The 13319-nt window shown below is 40.8% G+C and overlaps 1 protein-coding gene across 1 annotated transcript; it reads left to right on the plus strand.

The window, feature by feature from the left end:
• The first annotated feature begins 4539 nt into the window (after positions 1–4539).
• LOC112835513 (rap1 GTPase-GDP dissociation stimulator 1-like) lies at positions 4540–7254 on the plus strand. The gene is given in 2 exon segments (XM_073891787.1): positions 4540–6055; positions 6270–7254. Coding segments are annotated over 2 exon segments (2067 nt in total). The 5' UTR covers positions 4540–4582; the 3' UTR covers positions 6864–7254.
• The last annotated feature ends 6065 nt before the right edge of the window (positions 7255–13319 follow it).

The following is a 13319-nucleotide window of genomic DNA, read 5'->3' on the forward strand; positions in this document are numbered from 1 at the left end:
GTCCCAGAGTCCTGCCACCTTTCTGGGGATCTGAGAGAAGTTCGGGATTTTCATTCCTAGCAGAAACTCAGATCATAGTGCCTTTCCTAGTCTTGGATAATGTACTTTCTCTTCCCTTCTCAGGTCTCTTTCTTTATAAAGACACTCTTCTCTTTCTTCTCCTCCATCAGGATTGCTAGGATAATCTCAATTACTTTAGGCTTTTATTAAAAAAAAAAAAGAAGAAGAAGTCTTTAGACATCTCCTTTAGATCCAATAAATCTAAGCTCCCCTGAGGCAAGAGACTACAAAGGGCAAAGGGAATTAAAACATATAATGATAATCACATAAAGCATCCCACCACACTTGAGAAGGCCATCACCATGCTGACCAACCTTGGCCCTGAACTACTTACTCCTCAATTATTCATGTGCTGAGGGACAGCAACAAATGCAGTACACTTTGGAATCCTCAGATATTCCTAGTCCTCACAGTTATTTACCTCATTAGTGTAATATCTTATCTAGTTAGAGCTTTGCCACCAAAATTAACTGTGGCATCCAGTTGCACATGGCAGAACTAACAATGCACTCTCTTACTTGTGCCTGGAAGAAACAAAAGCAAACTCCTGAGATTTGTTCTTGCATGTCTGCAGCCCATATGGCCTACTTTCCTAACGCCCTACTGACCTACTAACATTCCTGAGGTTCTCAGCCTTGTCATATAATCACCTAAGAAACAGCTACCCAAAAGATTACGCCCCAGAGAAAGAGAGATGTTTCTGCTTCACTGAGTTGTGCGTGATCTCAGTGTAATGGTACTTGGAATGAAGACAAAGGTAGTTCTGGGAAAGAAACACCTCCTCATTCATGGGTCTCACAACCCAAACCTTATAACAAAGGGAAAAAAATCATTTACATTTTGTGAGGAGGTGCAAACAACTCCTTGGCTTTTAAGTTTATTTGACACTACTCATCTTTGAGCCCCATGACCTGCCTTGAAGACAGTCCTGTCACTTGCCCTCTGGGTCCTCTTCCTATGGTCTAGGCAAGGAAAAAGGCTCTGGAATCCAAATTTGTTGGTTTAATTTCACATCCACTTTCCCAAAGAAATTTCCAGAAATAAGAAGAAACTTCATTGGTTCCATTTTACTCTAGTAAATTTGTTTTCTACTGAGCTCATTCTATGTGCCTCAATAGAAAACTTATTTCCTGAGCTTCCAGGGTAAAAGCAGAGTTTTTTGCTTTTGACATATCCATTCATTGTCTTAAGTGGTGTACCCTCTAGATAGTTCATCCAATTTCTGGGACTTACTTATTCGTTTTTGTTTGGGTAGCTCAGACATTTATTTTTTTATTTTTTTAAAAGATTTTATTTATTTATTTGAGAGAGAGAATGAGAAAGAGAGAGCATGAGAGGGGGAGGGTCAGAGGGAGAAGCAGACTCCCTGGCTCAGGAGGGAGCCCGACGCGGGACTCGATCCCAGGACTCCAGGATCATGACCTGAGCCAAAGGCAGTCGCTTAATCAACTGAGCCACCCAGGCGCCCAGGTAGCTCAGACGTTTAGAAAAGTAGTTCAAAGATACCAAACTAGAATATTAAATGATATTCTTAAAAGGTTGCTTTATTGGGAAGGGTATATAAACATATTGCCATATTTTGTATTTTCTTCTTATTCCTCCTCCTCCTGTTGTTGTTTGTTGTTTTTCTTCCTCTTTTTCTCTTCCTCCTCCCCGTCAACCTCTTCCTTCTCCCCCTCCTCCTGCTGCTGCTTCTGCTTCTTCCTTTTCTTCTTCTTCTCTTCTTCCTCCTTCTTTCTTCTCACTCCCCTTCTTCTTTTTCCTTCTCTTCCCCTTTCTCAATTTCTTCTTCTCCATCTTCCCTCCTTCTCCCCGTCCTTCTCCTTCTTATTCTTCAGTTTATCAGTTTCCCCTAGCCTACGTGGAAATCTATGGTTCTGTGTAGGGCAGTGATAATGGTGAGTGGGGCATCCTTTACTAGGGGAAAAGAGTAGGTAAGATATGAAACTTAGAATTAAGGAAAGTATTACTAGTTTCACAGTTTAAAACTAAATTCTCCAGTCTTGGAGTCTTATTGCCAGAAACAAGCAACTTGTGTATGAATATCCTTGACCATTCTTTCTGGTGAGCCAATGTGCCTCTTGGATTCTAGATTATGAACAATATTGTCTGGAATTTCTGTTGTGTCCATATGGTGAAACTATCCGCTAGGAGACAAGGGTACAAAGATGAATAGTTCATGACACCTACAAGTGCATAAACTCATCATGTAGAATGGAAAATAAAAATAACTTGGGAGCACCTGGGTGGCTCAGCTGGTTAAGCATCTGCCTTCAGCTCAGGTCATGATCTTGGGGTCCTGGGATGGAGCCCTGTATTGGGCTCCCTGCTCAACGGGGAGTCTGCTTCTCCCTCTCCCTCTGCCCCTGTCCGCCCCACCCTGTCATGATCTCTCTCTCTTCTCTCAAATAAATCAATAAAATCTTAAAAAAAGAAAAAATAATTCAAGCAATATTATAAAAGTTAAATGGTGATGTAAGAAACCCTTCAAATTGAATGCTCAGAAAAAGTCATGAGGAAACAGAAGCATGTAGAGATTAAACAGCTAGTCTAAGATCATACAGCAATAGGACTTAAGTCAGGACTTGAACTTTACACAACTTATAAGACAGCTCTTGAGGTTCTGAAGAATCACAAAGAAAGAAGGACCTGAGGCTAATGAAAGATTCTGAGGGGAAATCATGTTTCACCGTAGTCTGGAAGGATGAGTAGTAAACTATGCATCCCAGATGAACAAGGTATGTGTGGATATTTCATATAAAGCAAAGAGGGGGAGAGAGAGACAGTCCAAAGGCTAAGAACAGCATAGAAACCCTTAATACCTTATAGTTCAAATGTCTTCTTATTCTGGTTCCTTTGGACAATACATGTGTTGATATCACTCTGTCATAATTAGATAATTGACCAAGGAAACAGAATTAGAAAAAAAAACCCCTCAGAAATAGACTCCTGTGTGAACAGTTAATATGAAAGAGGCAGAATTGCATACATATGGCATAAAGTGGAGAAAGGTGCTGGGACAATTGAGTATTTGTATGGGAAAAGATTAGATTGATTCTGTATTGGATCCTGGCATGCCAGCTCAGATCTCCTTTTCAGGGTAGTGGTACTAATTCTCTAGCTGCCAGGAGTATTGCTAGATGACAGCTCATAACAGAATCCCTCTTCAGGAAGTTCCTTTGGCTTAAGAAAGCTGCCTTGCTCAAGGCTGTGTCCCCCTTGTTAAGGGAAGCCCATTTTCAAAGACTGGTGTGTGTGGGGGTACAAATCTATCAATTTGAGGGATTTGGGAAGGTTATCCCAGCTCCATATCTCCCCATGGGATCAGCTGAGGCCTCTGCTGCATCTACTTCCCCATTCAAATTCAAGTTCAAGTTCAATTCTCCCTCTGTCAAATTCTGCTACCTTCACTTTCTTCTGGGTGTTGTTCCTAAGAGCATTCTCCAATAAACCACAAGTGTGCAAATCACCAGCTCGAAGACTGTTTCCCAGGGAGGTCCACCTATGATAGACTCCTAACCCATGCCATATGCCAAAATCAATTCCAGGTAAGGTGAAATGAAGGTGTATAGAGAGGTAAAATAATCTATGCAAGATTACGCATCTGAGAACTGATAGAACTGAGATTTAAACCTGGTAGTCTGGCTCTAGAGTCCCTGCTCTTGACCACTAATGGCAAGGAAAATAAACCAACTATAGCCATGTGGAATGTCATGGCTAAATTACACAAACAGTGTGGAAAAGAATTTTTGGTGCAAAAGAAGCAGGCACCAAAAATGTAAACAGTATGATTCCATTTATATAAAGTCCCAAACCAGGCAAAATGAGCTGTATTATTTAGGAATGCAGGCATAAAGAAAGGTAAGAGAATGATTGTTGAGAAAACCAGAGAGTGGTTATATGAGGTGTGGGGGCGGAGGATTGGGAAGAATGTTCTGGGGGTGGTAGTAATGTACTATTTCTTGATCTGGGTGGTGGTTACACATATATTTATAATAATGTTTTAAACTATATATATTCTTATTCACTTATTCTATGAATATGACAATTTTCACAATTTTTTTAAGTAACAGGGAATACAGAAAGCCATGGTGGCCAAGGAGTTGACAACAGGGGAAAGCCCTGTGAAAGAGCTGCCAAGGGTCAGAGTCACAGAATTTTGTGTATAAGTGTTAATGTGCTTTTCAGTCATTAAGCATGAAATTTTGCAGAAGCCTTTCTAAGTTGTCTGTTTTTAAGCAAGGAACTCTGGAGTCCTGGTGGTCTAGACAGAGAGGTGTCTGATCTCTCCTGCTATGGAGCCATGGAGAGCTCAACTGCCCACCTCCCTCTGGAGCTTTGAAGTCCATGTTTTAATCTGCCTGGACACCTTTCTCTCCTGCATGCCTTTAGCACCTCGGAATCAACTTGTCTGAAACAGAACTCATCAGTAGCAGGATGAGCTTTTAAAGTTCTTTTTATTGGCCACCTGCACCAGAGACCTTCGCCTCGCCCTGCTGGCTCCTCACCCTCTGGGAGAAACATGGATAATCTCAGTGATACCTTGAAGAAGTTGAAGATAACAGCTGTTGACAGAACTGAGGATAGTTTAGAAGGATGCTTGGATTGTCTGCTTCAAGCGCTGGCTCAAAATAATATGGAAGCGAGTGAAAGAATCCGAGGAAGTGGAATACTTCAGCTGTTTGCAAGTCTGTTGATTCCACAGTCTTCCTGCACAGCCAAAGTAGCTAACATCATAGCAGAAGTAGCCAAAAATGAATTTATGCATATTCCGTGTGTGGATGCTGGATTGATTTCACCACTGGTGCAGCTGCTAACTAACAAAGACCAGGAAGGGCTACTTCAAACAGGCAGGGCTCTAGGAAACATATGTTATGATAGCCATGAGGGCAGAAGTGCAGTTGACCAAACAGGTGGTGCACAGATTGTAATTGACCATTTAAGGTCACTGTGCAGTATAACAGATGCTGCCAATGAGAAGCTCTTGACTGTCTTTTGTGGCATGCTGATGAACCATAGCAATGAGAATGATTCCTTTCAAGCTCAGCTTATCAATACGGGTGTTATACCTACCTTAGTGAAATTATTGGGCATCCATTGCCAAAATGCAGCTCTTACAGAAATGTGTCTTGTTCCATTTGGCAACCTAGCAGAACTTAAGTCAAGTAAAGAACAGTTTGCCAGTATGAACATTGTTGAAGAACTGGTAAAACTCTTCAAAAAACAAATAGAATATGATAAAAGGGAAATGATTTTTGAAGTTCTTGCTCCATTGGCAGAAAATGACGCTATTAAGCTATAGCCGGTTGAAGCAGGCCTGGTAGAATGTCTACTAGAGATTGTTCAGCAGAAAGTGGATAGTGCCAAAGAGGATGGTATTGCTGAGCTCAAAACTGCTTCAGATCTAATGGTTTTACTACTTCTTGGAGATGAAACCATGCAGAAATTATTTGAAGGAGGAAAAGGTAATGTGTTTCAAAAGGTGCTGTCCTGGATTCCATCAAATAACCACCAGCTACACCTTGCTGGATCATTGGCAATTGCAAATTTTGCCAGAAATGATGGAAACTGTATTCACAGTTTCTACAGTGGAATTGTAGAAAAACTTATGGATTTACTGGACAGACATGTTGAAGATGGAAATGTAACAGTACAGCATGCAGCATTAAGTGCCCTCAGAAATCTGGCCATTCCAGTTATAAATAAAGCAAAGATGTTATCAGCTGGAGTCACAGAGGCAGTTTTGAAATTCCTTAAGCCTGAAATACCCCCGGTTCAGTTCAAACTTCTGGGAACATTAAGAATGTTAATAGATGCACAAGCAGAAGCTGCTGAACAACTGGGAAAGACTGTTAAATTAGTGGAGCATTTGGTAGAATGTTGTGAAGCCAAAGATCATGCTGGTGTGATGGGGGAGTCCAACAGACTGCTGTCTGCCCTCATACGACACAGTAAATCAAAAGATGTAATTAAAACCATTGTACAGGGCACCTGGGTGGCTCAGTTGGTTAAGCGACTGCCTTCGGCTCAGGTCATGATCCTGGAGTCCCGGGATCGAGTCCCGCATCGGGCTCCCTGCTCAGCAGGGAGTCTGCTTCTCCCTCTGACCCTCCCCTCTCTCGTATGCTCTCTCTCTCTCTCTCTCTCTCATTCTCGCTCTCTCAAATAAATAAATAAAATCTTTAAAAAAAAAAAAAACCATTGTACAGAGTGGTGGCATCAAGCATCTAGTTACCATGGCAACTAGTGAACATGTAGTAATGCAGAATGAAGCCCTTGTTGCTTTGGCACTAATAGCTTTAGAGTTGGGCACTGATGAGAAAGATCTAGAAAGTTCTAAACTTGTAGAGATTTTACACAGACTGTTAGCAGATGAAAGAAGTGCTCCTGAAATCAAATATAATTCCATGGTCCTGATTTGTGATCTCATGGGATCTGAATCTCTACACAAGGAAGTACAGGATATGGCCTTTCTAGATGTTGTATCCAAACTTTGCAGTCATGAGAACAAAAGTGCTGCTTTCTGCCAATGGAGCAAGAACTTCAAAAATCATTTCCCTTTTATCATATTCTATTTGTTTTTTGAAGAGTCTCTCTCACAGAGCAGAGACTTACTGTGGACAGCTGAGAACAGCCCGTCTCTGATACATGGCATTATCCCAGCTCTGATTTCCCCTTTGTCCTCCATCCAGCTGCCTCTTCTGCTTCATTTTCTTCCATATCACTTGTGCATGCGTGTAATGTTCCAGTACCAATTGAAGAACTGCTGTAGATACCTGCCAATAAGATTTCTAAACCCATAGTTAGTGTGAACATGACTTTGTCATGTTCCCCCCATAACTGTTCTCTTGTATTCCTGTTGCTTGAGCTACATTAAGTAGAATGTGCATGTTGTAGTCCTATGATGATGTAAACTTGGTACTACATAATGACTTGCTCCTCACATTTGGTAAACTACATAATAATGTACTGGTAAATAAGAAACAAACAAGAATGCAGCAGGATCTGTCTAGCTTATTAAGGATGGAACTAAATAGTAAAAATAGCTCCATTTTTTGGTGCTTGGGAAGCACAGTGACCAAAAAACTGTATGACTGTTCATTCATTGGTTTTACCTACTAATGTCAAACCCATGGTACCTAGAGTTAAATAAAATCCAATGCTCTCACTCTTTACCCTATGGTTTCTCCTTCTTCCTAAGAAAGTGCCACAAACTTGGCAAACTTGGCAAGACTTCCCTGAGGCTTTTTAATTTCACATTTAATTGGCTGTCATCACTGAAACCTAACATTGAAATCATTTGTACTTTCAGCATGAAACTAAGGGGTTGAAGAATCTGTGTTACACTAAGTAACATCTCTTTTGGCCTATATTTTAGAATCTATGTACATTTTGACATCAGCATTGTCCAACACTTGTCTTTAAAAGTTCACCTGGCATTTCTTTTCTTTTTTTAAAGATTTTTTAAAAGATTTTATTTATTTATTTGACAGAGAGAGACACAGTGAGAGAGGGAACACAAGTAGGGGGAGTGGGAGAGGGAGAAGCAGGATCCTGGCGGAGCAGGGAGCCTGATGCGGGGCTCGATCCCAGGACCCTGGGATCATGAACTGAGCTGAAGGCAGACGCTTAACTGACTGAGCCACCCAGGGGCCCCCTGGCATTTATTTTCAACTGAGGAAATTGAGTATAGCTCATTGGAGGTTGGGGTTGTTGGTTTTTTTGTTTTTTTGACTCTTTTTCAACATTCAGCTTGAAAGCAAGAAGTTTCCTCTGTCACAGTCCATTTAAATCTTATATTAGAACTAGCAGGACATAGGAAAAAAGATTAAGAAAATAGAACTAGCAAGGCATAGAAAAAAAGATTAAGAAAGAAGTTTGTCTATACTAAAGAAAGGAAGCAGGTTATAAAAGCCATAGTAGCAGTCCAGTTCATTCTGCAGATGGCCTCATACCAGTAGCTGTTTAGAGTTTCCCACCTCCACTTGCCACAGAGAACTGCAATAGATCTTAAAGCTACCAGAAAAGGTGATGATGCCAAGACTCCAGAGATAAGACCCGCTTGACGAAATATAGTGTACTCTTCACTGCCACTACGACCACCAAATGGATTTTTAGAACTCTGAAACACAGTCTTTGTAAATTAATCAAAAGATCCCTGTAACCTATGTATCTTGTCTGCATGCACAATTTTGACAAATACTGGCTGAAAGGTATGATGGGCTCCAATATGGAAGGACTGTAGGACAGTAAAATGGACTGCCCGGGGTGGCAGCTCTTTCCTCTTCAATGGGAGATGCTGCGCATATTTGTGGGGTGATTGAAGTTGGACTTTTGACTCTGAAACAGCTATAATTGAAGAAAATTAAAACCTCAGTGTAGGTAAAGAAACTTTGATTGTTCCCTTTGATGTCCAGGAAAGGGACTATTATTGTGAGTGCTTATGCTACACTTACTGTAAGAATGATCTTGTTTATTGTCTTCTTCTGGGCTGGATAGTGGACTATATTTTATTATAGGTTTTAAAAAACCTCTGTAATGTTGAATAGGCTGTCCGTATTAATAACTAACTAAATAAATAAATAGTATATCAAAGTGTAAAAAAAAACAAAATTCTTTTTATTTTTCCCTCCTGGGGTTGAGTTCATATTGGCTGAGATGACAAAGGAAAACAGACCATAAGACTGTTAGTTGGAGTGGTATGCAGGATTTGATGACCTTGCTGGTACCACTTCCCTCCAGCATAGCTCTTGGTCTCCCTTTACTCCTCTGTGATTCATCAGGGAGAAGTTGGAAAAGAAGGGCTGATAATGAGGCCAACAGGAAGGGAACCACTAGAAGTTCTGATAAAGGAGTATACAAGGACAAAGGGGCCTTGGGATAGGAGAAAACAGTAGGAGGAAGGAGTATAAGGTCCCTCACCCAACTCTAAGGGCACGACCAACTGGGTGAACCAAGGTCAACAACTGTAACATTGCAACAGTAAGAGAGAGATGTATGACTAAGACAGTGGAATAGGGCCCAGAAGCCACTTCGGACTCCCAAGCTATTCCCAACTGATATTTTCTTTGTAATTTTTTTAGCTTTTTGTCTGACCAACATTTAAGCCCTGTGGGATAAGGACTGTGCTGTTCCCGCAGGTCTTTAATTATGACAGTTCTGGAGGCTCCACATATATTCAGTTTACCAACTCTATAAGCATATGTTAAATATCAAATTTCTGAGCAGATCTCTGAAAGCCATGATAAAATAGCTTTTCTTTCTTTTTTTTTTTTTTTAAAGAATGTATTTATTTATTTGAGAGAGAGAGAGAGCATGATTGGAGGGGTGGAGAAGCAGGCTCCCCGCTGAGCAGGGAGCCCGATGCGGGACTTGATCCCAGGACCCTGAGATCATGACCTGAGCTGAAGGCAGATGCTTAACCCACTGAGCCACCCAGGTTCCCCTAAAACAGTTTTTTCTCTCAAGGAGCTCACACCATGAGCAACAAATTTGCACAATTCAAATGAGGAGACAGGTCAGTTGGTGAGGATGGTGCCAGGCCTTATTCAGGCTCTGGGTTAGACCCTAGTGGTAAAAGACGGGAGTATGCATGGCCCCTGTCTTTAAGGAGTAAACCTAGAAGTTAAAATAAGTAATCAAGGCAGAGAAAGAGTGTCGTATATTATGTATAACTCTCTACAGAGAGTGTTGAACTTGGGGAAGAGTTTTAGAAAGGAATTCTAGAAGAAATGATTGAAAAGCTAAGTTTCAAAATAAGTAGTTATTATGATTATTTTATATTTTGTGATCTTTTTGGAAAACTTTTTCTTTATAGTTATATTTTTTCCTCTCACACCTTTCATAGTATGCTATTTGAACCCAGTAAGTGCATAACGAATTGGGGGAAAACCTTTTGGGAAGACACTGGGGTACAGCTTCAGCACTTAAGTCTTCCAGATGAGACATTTACACCCAGTGTACAAACATCTGTTCTTTTCAAGTAAAATTTCTTGGGCAATTAATGAAAGAACATTTTAATTATGTCATGTTATAATAACATAGAACAATGGGCCATAATTAGGAAAAAATGGAGAATCATGTCTTGCCTTTCATGAATCTTCAATGGATCTTTAAAAAAAAAGTACAAACATGAAGTAGATGCGCTGTTTGATGGTTTAGGAACAGAACTCAGCACACTGACATTTGTTAAGTCACTTAATTTGTTTGGTTTTAAGAAAAAAATTTTTTATTACTGTGAATGTAGAGAACAAAATTATATTTATTCATCGAAGAGTTTCTAAAGCATTGGAATTTCATTTCCCAACTGGCACTTATCACTTAAGAGACATTAAATAGCTCATGAATTAATATGCTGACAGCTGTCATTTCCTGGTGGGGAACTTTCACTGTTAGGGCAAGGAGAGGCTGAATACCCAGTGCTGTTCATCCCGTGTCTTGGGATATGTTTCCAAAGGTCTGATGTTTATATTAATTTTGTAGGCGCTAATGTCACTGAATTAAGTGGAGATGTCTCCTACATCGGAGAATAAGGCATCAGATGGTGGTCCCAAGAGTGTGTGCTGTGCATAACCTTCATCTCTAACTTCTCTCTCACATGCACTGACTCAGGAAATGCTGCTTCATGCTGTGCAGCTGTCTGTCAGGCTATGACTCAAGAGACTGAACTATTAGCCATGTGAAATGTTACGCAATTCGGGCTGCTCACTCTTAGCGCATATGATTTTAAATATGATCATCTGCCAGCTTTGAGACCCTGAAGAGGAGCAGAAAAGAAGTAAGAGGTGAAATAGTCTGACCTTGGCTGCAAAGGGCAACAGGATGCCAGCAGAGTCAAGGCCAGGCCATTTTTCCTCTTCTATTGAAATGGCAGGCCCATGACAAATTTATGCAAATACAACATGGAAAATAATTTCTTGAAGGCAGTTTCTTTCTGCCAAGTGTTTCCTTTTTTTTTTCTGCCCAGACTGTGTCTTATATTAGTTTATTTTAGAGTCTAGCTCTTCCAATTTTTCTACAAGCTAGGGCCAAGCAGTGTCTATTTCACAGAAAGGCCAAGGCCCTACAAGCAGGGCTGTGAGTGGGAGGCTCTGGGGCAGGGAGACAGTACCAGGCAGTTTCACTGATGTTCTAGTCCTTTCTCTCCCATCCCCTCCCATCTCAGAGTGGTTAGGGTTCACTAAAGGAATAGGAATTACTATCTAACCCTGGGAGCAGACGTGCCTGGCACTTGAGGGTGAAGCCACATCTTTATGCCAACTCCCACTCAAAAGAAACCTCTCTCCTCTTGACTAATAGGACATGAACACTGATTCCCTAAAGTGAAAATGCAATGGTCATTAATATGTCAGAAAGTTTCATTACAACAAAATAAATATCCAGAAAAAGAAAGTATTCTGCAATAGAAGAATTATAGTCTCTTGGTCCTAGAGGGGCTCACTGTTGGTCTGCAAGTGTTTCCAGGTGTCAGTTAGAGCCCCTAAGGTCCACCTGCCATACTGTGTGAACATACTCCCCCTTGGGGTCTCTGTCTTCCACTTGCACTGTTCTCTACTGGGCGGCTCCAGTTTTTCCCTCAGCTTTTAGTTACCTAGTTTTATCCATCCAGGCAGCACTTGTGGTGGAAAATGTCTGTCCTAAGAGTTTGTCCTCATTGGACTAAGTGGTGAAGGTGTTCTTTGACACCAACCAAAGGTCTAGAAATGAAGAGTTAAACGATCAAGAACTTATTTCTCATGGACTAGCATCACTTCCTAAATGTCATAAACTGGTGAAGCATTCTGTGTCCCCAAATTAGTATGTGTAGATTCCAAGTACAAATTCTCAGTAACCAGCTCTGGGTCCACTTTCATTGTTCCCACCCCCATTTCTACTGGGACCACTGTTCCAAGCAATGACCAAAGAAAGTCTGCTTGCCCGGGTGTAAGGTAGTAAATTGTCCTAAGTGAAGATGGAGAGAGATAATATTAAGGGTCTAAAAAATAATCGACCCCAACTCTTTTAATTTTGTGATGAACGAGGAGAGGCTCAGAGAGTTTCCTCATTCAAAGTGGCTTGTTGGTGAAAGTCACGTTCCTGATTGCCATTTCTGGGCACTGTTAATTCTACCATGTCTACTATGTTAATATTATTATAAGGACCACAAGAAAGTGCATTCAATCCAACAACGAAATATTAACTTCCCACCGTGTGCTATATGGCTTACCACATGCTAATCAATGACCTAGGTGCTGAGTGCACCCCCAAAACCCCTGCTCTCTTGGAGTTCACTTTACTGGAGAATAGATTGAAGAAAAACACTATTTGTTTCCTGGTTATGACCTTTAGTTGCCACAGTGTACAATGAGCTAATTTCCACTGGAAGTGGCTAGCTGCAATGCTGTTCTACAAACATTTATACATGGTTGGCATCTGTTGCATTTCCAGGTTAAAACTTTCTGGCTGTATGAGTACAGGCCTGGGGTTAGCCATCCTGTTCTGTAGTTCTGAAGTTGTGGCCACAATAATCATAGCAGGTGCGTGGGCTACTTAGAAGGTCTGCTAGAAAGGCAGTCATCAGAGGAACAACTACAAAAAGCCAAAACAGGAGTTTATACAAAACCAATTGGGAAAATTTGTTTTACAATAATTACTATTCTTTTCCTTGCTAAGAGGTGATACTGTCAGAGTTTCCTGTGAATATTTCTGTATTCAAAACGCTGCTTTGAAAAAACATTAATACACATGAGAAATATAAAATATAACACACTTATATATAAAATATAAATAAAAAATGAGTTGGGGGAACCAGGAAGAGATTCTAGCCATGAAGTCACTGGCAGGTGGGCTCTCTGTGGAGAGGCCTCCCCCTGACCTGGTTAAAAGGGCCCTTTGATCCTCCACCTCAGCATCCTGCTGACTAGATTATATATTAGGATACCGGCATTCCAGATTTTTTAAAGAAAATGTTACCTATGCCACTGCAGGTGGACCAAATAGTCTGAATTCTTCTAGAAAGGAATTGTGTCTGTAAAAGTGACTTGATAATTTAGACAAAAGTAATTCCTCAAAGAGAAGTTATTTGTGTATTCAATACATGCCATGCTAGGTATTCTTTCCTTAGGAGGCAAGACCCAGTCCTGCCCTAAAATAGTTTACAGTTTTGTTGGAAAAATATCATGACAACTCTTGGTCAACTATTCAAAGTTTAAGAGCAGTTCTGACGGGCACCACATGATGGCTGTCTGGGATTTCGTGGGAAGTCATAGTCAGAATCCCAT

The sequence above is a fragment of the Callorhinus ursinus genome, unplaced genomic scaffold (assembly GCF_003265705.2).
Source record: "Callorhinus ursinus isolate GAN/ISIS: 27379988/994484 unplaced genomic scaffold, GSC_fseal_2.0 scaffold4, whole genome shotgun sequence".
In the NCBI taxonomy this organism is placed as follows: Eukaryota; Metazoa; Chordata; class Mammalia; order Carnivora; family Otariidae; genus Callorhinus; species Callorhinus ursinus.